Source organism: Marmota monax, unplaced genomic scaffold (genome assembly GCF_021218885.2).
Source record: "Marmota monax isolate L192 unplaced genomic scaffold, Marmota_monax_Labrador192_F-V1.1 WCK01_AAM20220418_F8-fsc00369, whole genome shotgun sequence".
Classification (NCBI taxonomy): domain Eukaryota; kingdom Metazoa; phylum Chordata; class Mammalia; order Rodentia; family Sciuridae; genus Marmota; species Marmota monax.
The window spans coordinates 615689-633438 of NW_026694197.1; the positions used below are offsets into that span (position 1 = coordinate 615689).

The 17750-nt window shown below is 37.1% G+C and overlaps 1 protein-coding gene across 2 annotated transcripts in view; it reads right to left on the reverse strand.

Moving 5' to 3' along the window:
• Positions 1-7441: 7441 nt before the first annotated feature.
• Tnks (tankyrase) overlaps positions 7442-17750 on the reverse strand; it is a 200239-nt gene continuing 189930 nt past the window's right edge. The window contains exons 27-28 of one of the 2 annotated variants that reach the window (XM_046466386.2): positions 12883-12982; positions 7442-9966 (exon numbers count right to left, since the gene is read on the reverse strand). In XM_046466386.2, coding sequence (XP_046322342.1) covers positions 12896-12982 — 87 coding nt within the window. In that variant the 3' untranslated portion in view covers positions 7442-9966; positions 12883-12895. Of the gene's footprint in view, positions 12983-17750 lie in introns of both variants that reach the window. The other variant, XM_046466385.2, reaches the window with a different exon arrangement.

Genomic DNA, 17750 nt, shown 5'->3' on the forward strand with positions numbered 1-17750 from the left:
TGGCCATGAAGCTGTAGTAATGAAGCAGTGGTTCATCTTGGCTGCCCATTAGAAACACCTGGGGAGTCCTCAAAATCCTGATCCCTGTGTTACTCGAGACCAAGTCAACTAGAATTTCTGAGGTGGGACCAGGCATCAGGAGGCATCAAAGTTCCCCAGGTGCCTTTCATCTACTGCCAAGTTAGAGAGACCGCCTTGCTTCCTAGAGGGCAGAGCGCCACTGCAGGTGGGTCTTGCCAACCTAGAGCTGGCTTGTCTCACAGAACCACAGCCAGGGGGTTGTTTCTGGGCAGTGGACCACTGGCTTGGTAGGGTCTCATTGCCAATTCCAGTCCTGCTGAAGGATGAGATGGTTTCTCCTTGATGTTCCTGAATGAGACACCCTTTCATGTTCCTCCAAAGCCATCTGAGGAGTGCAGTTATTGGACACGGTACAGTGTCTGGGTGTTGTTTCTCCGTGGAACTTTCTTGTCAAGAAAAATGGAAGGGGTCTTTTTGAAGCAGTACCTTTTCCTCCAGTACCCTGTCCTTCCTTAGAGTTTGAGTCACACAATAAGAGACTTCTTAAAGGACAGCAACGCAATACTTGTAACGTGTAAATAGCCCCATCTCTCAGAGTGATGTCATTTCTACATTTGATATGCCTGTATTTCTGTAGGATGTATATAGTTTACGGGATTTTTTTTGTTTGGTTTTGTTTTTTTAGAAAAGTAAACATGTCTGTTTTTATTTATTGCTTGGAAAAGATCATTTGAAGAAAAATAAATACATTTTCAACCACCTCTGCTTTGGTTTAGTGTTTCCTTGAAAACTGTGTTGCTATCAGAAGGGGAGGAATCCTGGGACCTTGAAGGATTTGAAATGCTCTTTCTCACCCAGCATCGCAGACAGGCCCAGGTTCTAAATACTTAGTAGCATTTGCACTGGAGACCGGCTGGTGAGAGCAGTGAGCACATTTTCCCCTCCTGAACACCATTCAAGGCAGGTGAGAGGAGAAAGCTGATAATAATGTCTAACAATCTGGTTTCTCTGGTAGTGGGGGGAGAGAGGGAAAATCGAATGGTAAGAGACAGGAGTGTGCTTCATCCAAGAATCCACTGTGTGCCAATCATAGGACACGATGGTAAGGATGACTCCTCAGGTCAGTTTCAGCCAGCCTGAGCAGAGTGACTGGGGTTGGTTGCACTTAAGATTTCATTTCAGAAGTCACAGCATGTTACTTAGGTTCTACTATATTGGTCAAAGAGTTGCGAGCCTGCTCTGATTCAAATCTCTTGGAAGGAGAGCCAAAACACGTTTGTAGCCATTTGTACAACACCAGGGAACAGTGATCTAGAAAAACCTAAACATGCGAGTGTTACCCTTCATACAGATATAACTGTCATCTGAGATAGTATCCAAGAACCAAAACTTCTGATGGGGTTTCAGTATCCTGGGGTGTGGAAGATTAGGTCTTTCAAAGTTCCCAGATGGACTGGGGTGCACCCTATATGTTGACTCCAAGGATCTTGCTTCAGTTCTTCCTGTAATCCAACAGAAGTACATCAAATTGAGAGCAGCAGCTGCTTTATCTTCTTGCTCCCATGACAGACACTACTAATCAGCTACTCTTATTTCCTATGGAGGCACAGATAGTCACTGAATCTCAACATGATCACTTCCTTGGTCAGTCCACAGATACTGTTAATCCACATCTCTAATAAGATGTGGGTCCTAGTACAATCTGTTTTATAGATGGGGGCGGAGAGGCACAGAAATCGGTCAAGATCACAGATGCTTGGTGGAGCCACGTTTGAATCAAGAGTTCCCATCAATCATGCATGCTGCTGCTTATTGTGTACCTGCTTCATCTCTCCAGAAACATTAAAAAAGACAAACCTATCCCTAGATAAAGACATGCAGCAAGTAGAGGACTGTAAAAGCAGTGTAAGGAGGAAACGGAGGCAAGGAACGTTTGAAGTTCATTCTAGTTCCAGACCCCCTGTTCCTGCATAGCTCACCTCACGTCTTCTCTTATGCATCCTTCTCTCTGCATCCACTTGAGGTATCTTGCTTTTGTACAGTAAGTGACACAGAGACCATGCAAGTGCAGGACATGGAGAGCAAACAGAAATGTGTACTGGAATCCTCCACCACTGTAATATGGGGGAGCTTTGCAGACATCTCTGTGAGCCCCTGCTAAACTCACGCCTTTGGATCTCTGAGGTCACATCTCTACAAGGGTGGGGAGTTTCAAACTGAAATATTCATTCCAAAAAGGTTAAAAAAATAAATACCATATATCAAATGGGCATTTATTATCTTCCAATGATGGGCTTTTTTGTAAGAACTGAGTTGGATTACTCAGCCTAGACCTCTTAACTTTTTATCCCCCAAGATGCAGATCCCACACTTCCTAGTTGAGACGGAAGGGACAGGGGAAGGTACAGACTATGGCAGGGAAAAGAAGAGGAGATACGAGGTCATTTCAAAGTACAGGAACCCCACCTGATGAAAAAAATGTAGTTCAATGAGCCAATGGATGTCCTCAGTTCTAACCAGCTGGGCCAGTGGCTCCCTTTCATGGGAGGGTTAGTAGTGAGGGGCTAGGAGGACAGGCAAAGGCAGAGACAAAGATTAGAAACAGGCAAAGTGGTCAATTTCCCCACATACCTCCTGGAGGAGAAAACTTTGGAGAGAGCTATCACCTTTGATATTGAGGGTTTCATAACTGTTCATTCTCTAAAGGATTTCTTCCAGCCCACCCCAGGATTTACATGTTAAGTGGCATATACTTTCTCTTCTGGAATTGGCAAAGTTCCCACTTGTGTTCTGGAATCTCCTGGTGACAGCAGAGAAAGGAGCCAGGATAACCTGAAAATGGAGCTCAGGTCACTTGTGACAGCAGGACATCTGTCTGATCAGAGCAGTAACTAGGAAACTGGCTCCCCACTCACTGTAATATGGGAGTTCTGGGGGAAGCTACTGAATTTATTAAGGGGTCACTCATTATAATGTTCCCTTGCTGTTTCTGCTGTTCAGCACAGATCAATTCTCATCCTTCAATAATAGCACCCCATTTGATTCATGGGTATACCCATTCTTCCACATGCTTCAGGGGAAGCCCCTGAGTCAGGCCTAAATTAAACAACATAATCCCACCCAATTAGCCACAGGGCAAGGTTCAGAGATGAGCACCTGAGCTACACTGTGCATCAGAATGCAGCCTGGGCTTTTAGTAGGTGGTCAGGGAAGGTTCTCCACAGCTGCACAAAGCATGGCCTTTTCTATTCTTCGCGTCTCTCTTTAAAAAACACATTTTTAAAAAGGGCACTCTTAGAAATATAGCAAAATTGAGCAGGAAGTACATAGAATTCCCATATGCCTCTCTTTCCCACCAGTCAACATTCCCCACTATAGCAGCACATTTGTTACAGTTGATGACATCCACATTGCCCACTGTCCATAGTTTATATCAGGGATCACTTTTGGTGTACATTCTATGGGTTTTGACATTTGTATAACAATATGTATCCAGTGTAACAAACAGAGCAGTTTCGCTGTCTTAAAAATCTTCTGTGCTATGCTTATTCACATCTCTGAACTTCTGTCTCCATATACTTAATTTGCATTTTTCTGATGATACATGATGATGAACAAATTTTCATGTTTATTGGACATCTATATATCTTTAGAGTGGTGTCTAGTGTGACCTTTTGTCTATTTTTTGACCATTTTTTTTCATTTTCCTGTTGAGTTTTTATGAGTTTTCTATTTTGGGTTAGCTGTTTAACAGATGTAACTTTTGCAAATACTTTCTTCCAACATGTGGCTTGTCTTCTCTTTCACTTGACAATGTTGTTCACACAGCAAAAGTTTTAAATTTTAATGAAGCTTATCAATCCTTTCTTTCACACATACCTTTGGTGTTTAGCTAAAAAAAGTGATGGCCATAAGCCACAGTCTTCTTATTTTCTTGGTTATCTTCCAGGAGTTTGTTTTATGTTTTACATTTAGATCTGCTACCATTTTAGTTTTGGTAAAGGACATAAAGTCTATCCCTAGATTCATTTTTTTTTGGCCTGTGGTTGGCTAGTCGTTCCGTCCCCTGTATTGCCTTTGCTGTTTGGTCAAAGATCAGTTGATTATGTGGGTTTATTGCTGGGCCTTCGACTCTGTTCCACTCATCTGACTGACTATTCCTTCACCAGTACCATACCATCTTGATTACCATGGCTTTATAATAAATATTAGAGTTAGGTAGTATCTGTCTTCCAACTTTGTTCTTTAACATTGTGTAGGATATTCTGGGTCTTTTTCCTTTCTATATAAACTTTGTAATCAGGTTGTTGATATGCACAAAATATACTACCAAAATACATCAACAGAAGGTACTTTCCCATGAATAGCCCACGTAAGTCAAAGTTATTAAGTCTCACTTACACAAGTACAGATTCCAATCTACTTTTTATATCCCCCTTTTTAAAAAAACTGAGTTATAACCTCAATTATATGTGCAAATTTTAAATGTAGAGCTCAAGGAATTTTATGTATGTATACACTTATGTAGCCACTATCCAGAACAAGATATGGAATATTTCCAGGACCTAGCAGGGTTCCTCTTGCCCTTTCCCAGCCCATAGCATCTTCACACATACTCCTCTCATTACTCTCGTTCACATTCTTGTATGTTCATCAATAAAATAATGCAGCTAGACCAGATGATCTCTGAAGACTCATTCTAATTTTCAGTCTATGCGTTATTCTCCATTTACATCTTCATCCTATAATATGTGACCAGCTTAGAGTGATTTACCAGGACTCATCTATACACCCTTTATTAAAGATTGATCTGCCAATATGCTAGTTTACTCAAGTGCATTCTGGAAATAGAACCAATGTTCAGGGCACTGTGAAAGGCTATACTGGGGATCCAATGGCCCGGGCCATTTAAAAAAAAGAACCATCTGATTAGAGAGAGGTCAGACACACACAGATAGCTAAACAATAATAGTTGACAATAAAAATAATATTCATCACGATTAACTAGTTTGGAAGAGTTCAATTAAAACAATTGTTGAATAAATCTTTTGCCTTTCTCTCACTCCTGGCTATCACCATGAGATAACACTATTAGATGGTAATGACGGAATCAGATTCAACTCAACAACTCCTTCTCCCAACTCCTTCCCCTACATTTGCCTTGGGTCTGTGGTAGTCTTCCAAAGTCTAATCCAGATCTTGTTTAGGTTTTCCTTTCCGAGTATTTGGGTAAATGCATTGTACTGTGATCATTGATAATAGACGATATTCCAAATGTAAATTCCTATAAAACTCTCCATTCTCATTACCGCATCCATAGGGAGCAACCAAAACTTTAGATCTGATTTTGGACTTCCGGTTCTACTCTGCAGCACCCTGGGCTTCAATCCAGCAGAAAACTCTTCAAGGGGTCTAAGCCAATTATGCAGATTTTATTTCTTCTAATCCCCTTTCTGGCCAACCATGTGCTTTCTCTTTGGGAGTGGGAAGGACAATGGAGTCAATTTTTGGATTACAAAACCAAAACCAAAACCCACTTGCTGTAAAATTAGTCAATTTCTCAGAGACTATGAAACATAGTAATAAATGTACTCATTTTTAAAGAGGAGGAAACAGGCACTGGGAGGAAACTGCCCACTGGTTCTATGGCTAGCAAGTGGAGACTGGGGTCTTATTTAATCCAAATAGTGTTTCAACAAATTAGCTGCACTAACAGACTTATCTAGTCATCTACATTCATTGTGCTTTCATTTTCTCCTAGCATCTCAAAAGCATTTGATTTGTCTAACTTTGATATCTTCCAAACTATTTGGCAGATAGTATTCCTGTTTAGTGAATACGAAAGTAGAGGCATAGAGCACTCTTGGAGTTATGAAGGAACCCTAGGGGTATGCGGCAGACACTGGTTTCCTGACAACTTTGGCCTCTCCATGCCCTCAATGATTCCATCCACTGTTACCTTACTTTTATTACTTTTGACTTGTAAGCAAAATTATGAACGTAAACAGATTTACTTTATAAATAAGTCCTTAGCCAGGAAAAGTATGTAAAGAATCCAATTAACAAAATCAACATGTGACCTACTACCATATTTGAAGCAGTTTTATGGTGGAAATTGGCCAAAATGAAGACATACACCCTTTCTACTTCCTTTTCCTATGTCCAGACCTTCAGAGCAGATGCCAACCAGAAACCCTGGCAGTGAGGTCCTAACTGGATGGGAGCAGATTATCTCTTTTATTATTTCCAATGTAGAATCAGGTGCCTTTAACATGGAGGTCTTTTGAGCTCTTTAGGATTATAAAATGAGGAAGAGTGAGCCAAACCAAAAGATAAAGGTTTACTGTGCTATAAATAGGGTATACTGCCTCTATTCTGAGATGTGTCCCAAGAACCCAAGCACTATAGGCAATGGAATTAAAAAACAGTTCTTTAAAATTTGCTGCCTAAGAAACACCCATCCCTTTATATTGATTGGATTTATTTTTTAAATAAAATTATTTGCAAGAAAAATAAATCCTATCTAGCAAGTGATTTGTAGCCTTCTGCCTCTGCCCTTTAGCTAAGTAACCACCCACTGTGGTTTTGAGTTATAAAATCAGATATTTCTGTATCATCAAGCAAAACCAAGCTGTTGAAATTCTGTTATTTTAAAGTCCACTTGCTTTCTGTGCACAATTCAGATATTCTAGTTTTCTAACAGGATAATCAAAGCAGAGCACCTGAGTCTAAAAGCGTTTAGAATTTGATCTCATGAGACACTGGTGACATAAAAATCACATATTGGCATCAACTCTTTTTGTTTACATTTCTACATACTGAGACTCTACACATGGTCAGAGGTTGGTACATAGTAACAATGCTGGGTCTGATAGGGGAAAGTATTTTGAGATAAGTCCGTCTCAAAATAAAAACCAAAGAAGGCTGGGGATGTGGCTCAGGGGGAAAAAAAAAAGAAGGAACTTGGAGATCCAAGTAAGGAGAAATGATGGGGGAAGAAATGGTAAAATTCCCCCATTCTCTATGCCAGGCACTGTGTTAGGTCTTTAATATTTACCATGACTTAAGTTGGTTTTCTTTCCCTTCCCTTCTCCAATGTGAGAGGTGGACAGAGGGAGCCTCTGAGAAGTCCAACCAAGAGGTCCTATGAGCTGCCCTTCGAACTGGTGTGAGCTCTGACTCTGGTTCACTGCCTTTTAAGAGATGTTTCTTGAAAGAACCCATGTTTCTCTTGCCATTGCTATACTTTCGTAAACTCCCACAATGGCTAAAGTGAGGATAAGGCACCTCAAACCTAGATCTTACTAGGAAAACAGAAGGAGTGTGGCTATGTGAATTCTATGGTTTCAGGTCATTTGTGTGGGGTTGGTCAGAATGAAATGAAAGGAAAATACTTAAGAGCTGTTATCTACACATAGTATACTTTACAAATGTTTTTATTGAATATTAATCAATTACAAGTACTGTAAGTTAGACGTTAAGCCAAAGCACAATTACAGGTTAAATATGATCACAAATATGTTTTAAATAGAAACCTACCATGGAGGCAGGTAAAGTTCCTTGATGCCCTCTTTTGGAAATAAATAGAGGGTGAGAGAAAAAAGGTCTTCTATTCCAGGGAAACGATAATGAAGACTAGAAGAATTTACATGCTGTAAGTGGTTTTCCATGACTAAATCAGTAGAATTGCCAGATTTAGAAAAAGACAAAATCCAGGTGTTCAATTAAATTTGAATTTCACATAAACATTGAATAGTTCTTTTTTTTTTTTAATGATAAGGGTATGCCAAATTTTGCATGAAATGTACTTAAGCTAAAAAATTGTCTGAAATTCAAATTTAACTGGGCATCTTGAGTTTTATCTGGCAATCCTACAAATAGACAAATGTAAAAAGAAAGAAGCAGGGGTTGGAACCACCTGCCACTGGTGGGTCACAGACTAAAAATAAAAACAACACCAATAACAAACCAAAGGGTCACTACATTGGTTACTTACACAGACAAACATCACAATGAGAAATACAATTACTACTCCAAATGCTGCTGCCAGGAAACACTCTAATTTCCTCCAAGCTGGTTTTGTAAATGTTTTTGAGAAACCTTGTTGATCAAAGTACCTTTTCAGTTTTGTAGGTGACAAAGACAAATATTACTACCACAAAGATAAGCTTAAACCAATGGGAGCAGAAGCAGGTATCATATGCACATTAAGTGTTCTATGTAATGAACACAATGGTTATATGGTCAAGGTCATTTTCTGGATCTAGGCTACTACTTAATTTCACTGAGGTGTTTTCTAGTTTGTCATCCAGAACTTTGGGAGAGGTGAGAGGGTGTGAGGTGGAGAGGTGAGAGGGTGTGTGGGTTACATCCCACTACAATGTTTAACTGCAGTTCTCTGCAAAGCTCTGAATCAACCAAGGGCATTCGTTGCTGTATATGGAAATGAGTATACAGATAAAGAAAACTCTTTGAAAGGATGGTGGTAGGTAGATGTGGCAATATGAAAAGAGAAAGAATGAAGAGTCAAAATGCATCTTCTCCAGTGTGTCATTTCATAGGAGGCCAAACTCTAGGCAGAAGACTAAAGCTGGTCACAGCATAACAATATTGGGTCTTACAGAATATATAAAATCTTCAGCCTCTGAAAGGTTTTCAGTGTAATACAACATAGTTTATATTTTAAAATGATTAAAAAACAACTTCATATCATTCAAATTCTTCAAGGTATTAAGTTATTATATATCAACTTAACAGGCTTTAAATGAAGTCTTTCTAGCATTTCTCCAAACTGTAAGGTCTGGTAGCTGATGAATTTCAGATGCGGACACATTGGAATGGACTATTACATCAGCCCCACTGTAGGTGAGGGAGTATTACTTATGAAATAGACCCTTGTGAAATAAGCTTAACAGATATGAAATACATGGAGATATGCCTGACTCATGGACACTTTTCAACATTTATTAGAATATAAAAGGTTAAAAAGTTTCTGCCACAGTTAAGGCTTTCTTATTTAGAAATATTTACTTGTCTATTAAATGCAGAATGCATGAGTTGCTTGAAGAATCCTCACTTTTTAGGATGGTATTTTTTTGAATGCATTACGTTGTTATATGCTAGATGTGTCAAATGATAGCTCAAACATTACTTTCATTTTTTGTCATTGATTTGACATCAAACAAAATTAATTTCAGCCTTTAAATAAATTTCTGACATGTAAAACCCTATTTTAATGTTGGTTTTGAATATAAGCTGAATGACTAAAGTCTAAAACTCTACACAAGATAATTAGGCTGACAGAAAACACAGTAAGAAGGCTGTTATCATAGCTATCACACTAACGGGATGTGAATACACTGGGGAAAAGTGATTAAAAATACACCATTTCTGTTTGCAAGGCCATTTACAGGAATCCAGACAGTGCACATGTTTGAAAAGGGTGGGGGGAGCAATATTCAATAATCCTTCGTGCAATAGGGAAATATACTGCAATAGAGAAAAACCTAGACAACTTCTTGCATTCTTATGTTGTTTTCTAGTGTTAACCAAAATTTTATTTTTTTGTATAATATCTGTGATAGAATATTAATCTATATTACTTTTTTTGCTTGTCACATTCAGGCATTTCTCTGTATATTCTAATGTACTTTGCTATTTTGAGAGCAAGGGGACATGGCTAACATCAAGCTCAATGATTCTCAAGGATGCCGTTTCATGAAGACATTGGTATTGTTTATTCTACTTATGCTGCTTGAAAAGCTAGGAATTCTAAGTTCCAAGAATGAAAAGGAAAATAAGAATCTTGGTTGTACTGTTGTAATTTTGCATAGAATTAAACTCTGGGTTCCATGCTGTCATTCGGTTAGAATCTTCTGAGGAGAGTGCATGAGGCCTCCAAGTTCTGGTTTGATATGAAAATGGAGAAGTACCTAGATTTCTTTTCTAAGATGAAGAAAGAAGGACACTGAGTGAGATCAAAGGTAATGTTTGGAGCTATTTTAAATTCTTGACTAGCAATCTGGGGAAAACTGAAGGTCAAGTACAAGGAGAAAAGTGTCTAGGACACTTAATTTATAGCTATGTATCCAGTTGGCCAAAACCTGGTAAACTGGAACCATCAGGTCTAGACAGAACCCCTTTGATTTACAGCTGTGGTAAAACTGGTGGAGATGTTCAGATTCTCTCTTCCATTTGGTTTGAGAAACACATCATTTTAGGGAAGTCCCGATCTTGCTAGTATTTCTATATATTGCAGACACAAGAAATTAAATACATTTCAGCTTAATTTAATGCCAGAGGTTCTTCTTACTACTCTGAAAAAGTAATTTCCAAATGTAATAAATTTTTGCCAACTTTTGAGCATACTCATGATGACGCTTAGTTTTCAAGTTTTGAAAAAATGTCTTGGTTCTTGTGATACCTCCCTTAACCCACATTCTTCAGCAGAAAATATAAGAATATTCTTTCAAAAACTACTGCATACTTGAATGATTACAAGACCAGAGGCACTGCAAACACCCCCCACTACACAGCATCTTTTCTCAGTACACAAAACATCAGACATGTAACACCGGCAGTTTAAATAATGAACCACAGTTCACTTTCCCAAGTGTAAGGCTCAAGTTTAAAACTGGAACATCCGTTAATCTGGTCAGTGTGATGGAAACAACACAACATATAACCACAGTTGGGTAGTGGTTTATCTTTTTAATGAAGCTATTAAGTTTTCCATATCTATATCATATTAACTCTTTTACGTAACTAAAAATCACAGCTGTTTTTACCATTTAAAACTATGCCAGGGGATGGGGCAAGTAATGCACACTTCACGACTACTGAAAACCACACAGATGGCAATTTCTTCAACCCCTTGTTACACACAGCAAAAGAGAAGGGAAGGAAGAAAAAAAAAACCCTCTTATTATCAATTTTGGAAGCTTTATATGGACTTCTAGTGCTACTAAACATGTAGCCAAGACACAAACACCCAGCCTGGGTCTGAAACTTCAGTAGAAGCAACAACTGAGGTTAATATTCTTAATTTAATTTTGAGGACCCATGCAAGATTCAGCTACAAAATTTAAACTACTCTGTGGATGCTTAGTTCTAGCATTGTACTCAAGCAGGAAAAAAAAAAAAAAGAAGAAGAAAAAAAAAGGAAAGAGAGAGAGCAAAATGTGTATATCAAGACCTATTTCTAGAATTTTTGCATGTAACCATTTTATTTCACTTCTGGAGATTAAAGGAGGTCACAGCTTCATCAGCCTGCATTAAAATAACAACAACAAACCCAAATTAGTTTTTAGGACGTTAAATTGAAATGGCAAGTTTGTGTCATATCGTTTTTCCTATTTTCCCACCATGTTTATGCTTCTTTTGCTTCAGAGCTGAGTAGATGTACAGCATGTCAAGTAAATAAAACAATGCACGCAGTTTCTTTTTGAAAATTAAGGTGAACAGGGCAATGTAAGAACTGTAGGAGATAATTTTTTGTGTCAATGTGCACTTGGCAACTGTTGATTAAAACAAGCAGTACTTTCACAAAGAAAACAGTATGGTACTTCTTTACCATCTTCATTTAAAAAAAATAACTGAAAGGCTTTGGTTTCAATTTTTGTTTTCCTTGTCTAAATATATTAAGAAGTTTGAAGCAATGATTCAAAAATTTAGTGCAGGGATCTTTTATAAACTATTTGAGGCATGCCACTCAAAATAAATCTGGAGTAAAAAAAAGTTCTTGCATTTGTGTACATCTATTTACTACATAGGATCTTTCTAAACTAAAGAGACAATAAAGAAATAATTTTTGGGACTCTAATGAAGTAAAATTCCATTGACTTTGGAAATAAGGCAGCTAATTTTGGGGGCGACAATTCTGGTGGTACAGATTAAGTGAAGGGAATATTTATTTATTCTCTGAGGAGTCCTGTCGCTCCTTCTGGGCTACAATGATAGAGAATCACTTGGTCCTCTCTGTTCTTAATGCTGCTCCTCCTCCCCAGCCTCCCCAGTCATTTCACCTGGGAACTGAAGTCATAATCCCCTCACTCTAACATTTCCCTGGCTATGCTCTCCTGGGATTTCCAGCACTATCCTGAACAACCCTGCAGTGGGGCTTGTTTTGGAAAGAGCAAGAAGTCGTCCCCAGCTTTGACGTTGTCTCAAATTGGGAGCTCTCTTGTCAGATGGGCCAATTCATTAAAGGAAACTAAAACTTGATGCTTTTCCTTTTCATCTCGATTTTTGTTATCAAGAAGTACAGATACAAAATCAAACACAAAATGTGGAAATAGAATTTTGCTCAGCCAGAAGCTTGGGCTGCACTGTTAATGATTTTAGTCAGTATAACTCTGTGCAAAATATCCTCAGGAAGGCTCTGGCTCATTTTCAAAATAACCAAAAAACAAACAAAATAAACAAAACCCCCAACATCAATGATGTGTGTTTGGACAAAATTAAAAATGAGCCTGTGCATATTTGCTATATCCACATGCCATATCTAACAAAGCAAATGTAGTGTGTAAGTTGTGAACATTTGAAACAATATTGGTACGTCTTCTCTTTTTTCCATTTCCAAATGTAGATCAAAGCGACCTTGCTTTAGAAATGGATAACTGCAATGGAAATGAGCCTGAGATATGTTAAAAGGCCGCCCCTGTAAACATTTCCTCAAAGGGAACAGTAGCAGTTGAGTATGTTATCAGTTACTCATACTATATTCATCACTATAGCAATGCTTTATAAAAGACAAACAGCTTATTTCTAGGCTGTCAGGGATTTACAGAATATTGATTTTTGTTGTTGTTGGAAATAATCCACTGTAATCCAGTCCCAGGTTTGAATCAACTTGGTCTTTACCAGTGGGCATTCACTAGGTCTTCTGCTCTGCGGCTGTTGAGGTCTGTGAAGGAGCTTCTGGCTTCATGATCTGGTAGGTGATAAGATACTCTGGGTATGCCTGTTACGGACAAAAAGAAAAGCAATTCATTCTTCTGACAGGTACAATTGTAAAGCCTTATTTAATGTGGAAGCTTCAGAGGTTACTGATTGTAAACAATATTCTACATAGACCTAGAACCCTACAAAATCCAATCTTATAACAGGTGTCTGAACAACGAGGAGGTCCACCTGCTTGTTTGTATATAAACGTATAAATCTCACAATATAGAAAACTGGATGTTGTTTCTGCTTTTGTGTGTGTGTGGTGCTGGGGATGAAACCCAGGGTCTTGCACATGCTAGGCAAGTGCTCACCATTGACCCATACCTCCAATCCCCTAATTCTACTTTAAAAACTATAGTTACATTCTGTTCATCCCTTCTTACAGAGTCACATGCCATAAACAGGAAAACAACTGCACAAGGCAGCACTAATATCTGTTATACAGCACAGTACTGTCACATAGTATGTGGTCAATAAAAGTCTGATAAATGAAAGAAGAATTCTGCCCAACTGAGTTCACCCTCTGAGCTAGGAGAAAGGGTGAATGTGTTGAGTCTCCCATAACCTAGAGGAAACAGTTTGGGGGACCATTTTAAGAAACAAATTACAGGCATCATATTTGGGAAAGATAATGGCTCAGATTTAGACTTGCTCCCTGCCCCCAGCACTTCTTTTTTCTTTTTTTAAATTCTTGCAATTAATAAAACAAAGTTCAATAAATGGAATGGGATGAGCACTTCTCCATAGGAGCAGAAAAATGAAGGCTGACCAGAGAAAACATTACAAATCTTAACCAGAAATCACTACGAAGATAGCTATTGGAAAGAAAGGAGGAACAAAAAAAAACCCCTTAGTTTGTTTACTATGCAAAATTCTTCAACCCTAAATATAAACATGAGGTAAAACTAGGCTTAGTATTTCAGAGTGTCCTGTGGCTGAAAAATAATACTTCTTGGTACTCAAAATGTTTTCGGGTCCCAAAATAATTTGTTGAATCCTGACCTATAAATTACTTGCATACAGACATGGGATAAAAAAAAAAAAAAAAAAAAAAAACTGAATCATTTTAACATTTAAAAAGCAAAATACAAAAAAACAAACAAAACCTTGTGATAGAGTTACTGAATTTTTGTCGCTCTTTCTTTTTATAAAAGCTGGGGAGGATATTTAAGTTGCTCCAGTTGGCCCTGAACTTAAGATCTTTCTTCCTGAGTAGCTGGGATTATAAGTGTGTGCCACTGTACCTGGCTTGAATCCTTTATAACTAGTATACTTTGATCCTAGGTGACAGAAATTACTACACATCTATGTCTCAGCTTTCCTCATCTATTAATGTGAACAGTAATAATACCTGGATTTTTATGAGGACTAAATACTAAGGTCTTACAATAGATCTGTCATAGTAAGAATTCAATGCGTTGCTTATTACTATTAATGTTAGTACCATCATTATCATTCAACATAGAGATGTGCCTCCTAAGATGTCTCAGCTAGTATTTTAAAAAGAAAATAAACATAAATGTATTTTAAAAAGTTGATATGCATGTATAGAGCCATTATCATTCATTGGGTTCTTTTCCAAAATTTCAGTCTGCTCTGGTTTGAGTTAAAAATCGCAATGATCCATCAATTAGTATGTTTTTTGGAATAATCAAGATCAACTATCTCTTGACTTTCTAAGTTGAATAACTGAAGAGTCTGTAATGTTACTTTATTATAATTTGCATACTGCTTAATTCTTGAAATGCTTTTAATGCATTTTAGTTTTTTAGGTACTAAAACAAGCCGGGTCAGACGCTTACTGTTAATTCTAGAGTTTAGTGTAAAGAATGTAACAAATCTCATATACTTATAGAAAATGGAAACACGGAGTAGTTAATCAGATGGTTTAATGGTCAAGAAAAGAATCTTAAGGTTGGTGAGGAGCACATACTGTATGTTAAAAGTGAGCATGAAGCTTGTTCCTAGTTCTTATGTCCCAATGAAGTTTACTCCCTCTGATACTTGGTATGATGCCTTCTTTTATGCTTGTAGATAAGCTGCTTAAACAGAGAAGTCAGGAACGCTGATATACACATTTTGGTAGCTCACTGTTTAAGATGATTTCTGACATATGTAAACTTTTGTCAGATTCTAAGATTCTAATGGCATTGATTACTTCAAGGCCCTTATTAATGAGTGCTACTGTTCCTACTAATTAGGTTATTGAATTGTTTCTGTGTACAGTTAAGACACCAATTAGTTATATCAAAGTTCAAAGGGATTTAAAGGAAAGAAATCATTAAACTACAAGACTAAAAGGGACTAGGATGGACATTACTTCCTGTTAAGTTACTTTAAGTCCATGCTGGTTATAAAAAACAGAATTTTTTCTTGTTTTATGTTCCTAAAAGTCAACAACCACTCTGGTTAATTCACATTCAGGACATTTTCCTTAATCCAAATTCCTAATGCTAAAATTTAAACTCAAATGCTCTGTTTATTTCTCATAGTGATGAAGAAGGGACTGTCACACACTCTTGAGTAATTCTGTATAATGGAAAACCATTCTATAGTCTGTTCTTCTCCAGGTTAAATGTTCTGCATTTTTCAGACCATTTCAGTAAAACCGGCAAACTCTCCGTAGCAACCAAGAGAGAATCTCTCCTTTATGTCTAATGTGAAGTGTAAAACACATAAACATACTCCTGATATTTTAAGTTCAATGTATGTTATAATGAGAGCCATTCTTTTCAAGTGTAGCTTACCTATCAATTTTTTTTTAAATCCTAAGGAAATAATCCCGCTAATAAATAATATTCCTTACATCAATCTTCTGAAAATAACATCTATGTGTTCTTGAAAGTGTCAAACACTAAGAATAAAGATGACTTTGTAACTAAGGAGAATGATATAAAAGTTGGGAAAGGAAAATTGCATAAAGTCAGAAAAAATCATTCACCAGAAACTGTTCAATTAGTAGACACTACATTTATTAACACTATCCATGAAGGCAAGAATACTTGGATGTGGAAGAATGAGTATCCTTCCCTGAAATAAAATGAACACTAAGAATTGCCTTTTTTTTTTTTTTTGGTTGAGGGGAGGTTGGTTATTGGGGATTGAACCCAGAGGTGTATCCCACTGAGCTAAATTGCCAGACTTTTAAAAGTTACCAAGTCAACTTTTACTTGGGAAATAGTTGAATGATTCGTTTCAGACATGTAAACTTACTTTTATTTTCTAAGCATTTCTTATTATTTCTTTCAATCCAAATGAAGAGAGAAATGTTTACTATAGATAACTTATAATATATTTAGAAATGAAAGATAAAGAAAACAAATCACTTATAATCTCAATACAAGGCAATAACAGGCATATTATTACACTAAAATTTAACCTATGTTGTTGAATTAAAAACATTTTTTTTGGTTGTAGATGGAAACAATACCTTTATTTTTACTTACTTATTTTTTTAATGTAGTGCTGAGGATTGAACCCAGTGCCTCACACATGCTAGGTGAGTGTTCTATAACTGAGCCACACCCCAGTGCCTATTGTGCTGAATATTTAGGTTAATTTTTTCATTATGATAAACAACAATCTTATGTGTGACAATCACTGATTATATCTAATACAAATTTCCACAAGTATAAATACTGATTCAAAGTAAAAACATTTGGGGCTGGGGACATAGCTCAGTTGGTAGAGTGCTTACTTTGCATGCACAAGGCCCTGGGTTCAATCCCCAGCACCACAAAAAACAAACAAACAAAGTAAAAACATTTTCTCTGCAAGTCTGGAATTTGCAATTTAAACAGAAAAATGGAAAATTTTTTGTTTGTTTTTCTAAACTTATCTGGAAACAACTACAAATTTAAATTGCAAGTTAATATGGTACCCACACACCTATATAACCTTTACCCAGATCCATCTCATTTGCTTTATCATTTTCACCTCCCCCATCTCCATCTAGATATATATACATGTACATCCTTCTACAAAATCACACACACCTATTTTTTTTTCCTGAAACATTTAAGTTATATACATCATTAGGGCCTTTTACTCATAAATATGATGCCAGTTTGTATTTCCTAAAAATAGATAATTTGTATTGTATCAACATTATAATTTCACATTGATAAAATACTTCTTTCTATCTACTGTTCCAGTTTTATCAGTTGATCTAATAGTGTCCTCTCACTTCCAGTACCAACAAATTTTAGGGGCCACATTTATCTGGAAAATTTCTTGTCTTACTCTTTTGTAATACTGACAGTTTTGAAAAATCAATCTTTCCACATTTAAAAAAAAAAAAACGTTCATTTTGATTAGACTTATATATTTTGGGCCTGAATATGGCATAGATGACGTTGGTGCCCTTCTTAGGATAGCTCTCTGGAGACATGCTATATGCCCATCTGTCCCTCATGTTAATTTTAATTATCTGTTCAAGGCACTGTCCTCTTTCTTCAATGTGCAATTAGTGTTTCCCTCCTCTTTTGTAACTCTGTAATAAAAAGATGATACAAATATTCTCCTTTTGAAATTAGCACCTAAATTTAGCAGTCATATAATGGTTCAAAATGGTAATTTTTCCAACTCCAATATTCTCTCCAGAACTATCCATTTGTCCTTGACATCCTACTGTGATCAAGAGCCTCCCTTCCTCCCTCATTTATTTATCCTTTATTATCAGAACAGAATAATAAATTCCTATTTTTTCCCCCAAAAGTTTAAAATTCATTACTGTACTTATTTTGGTGTTTAACTGTCAAGTGGGAGCTCCTTCAAGCTGGCTT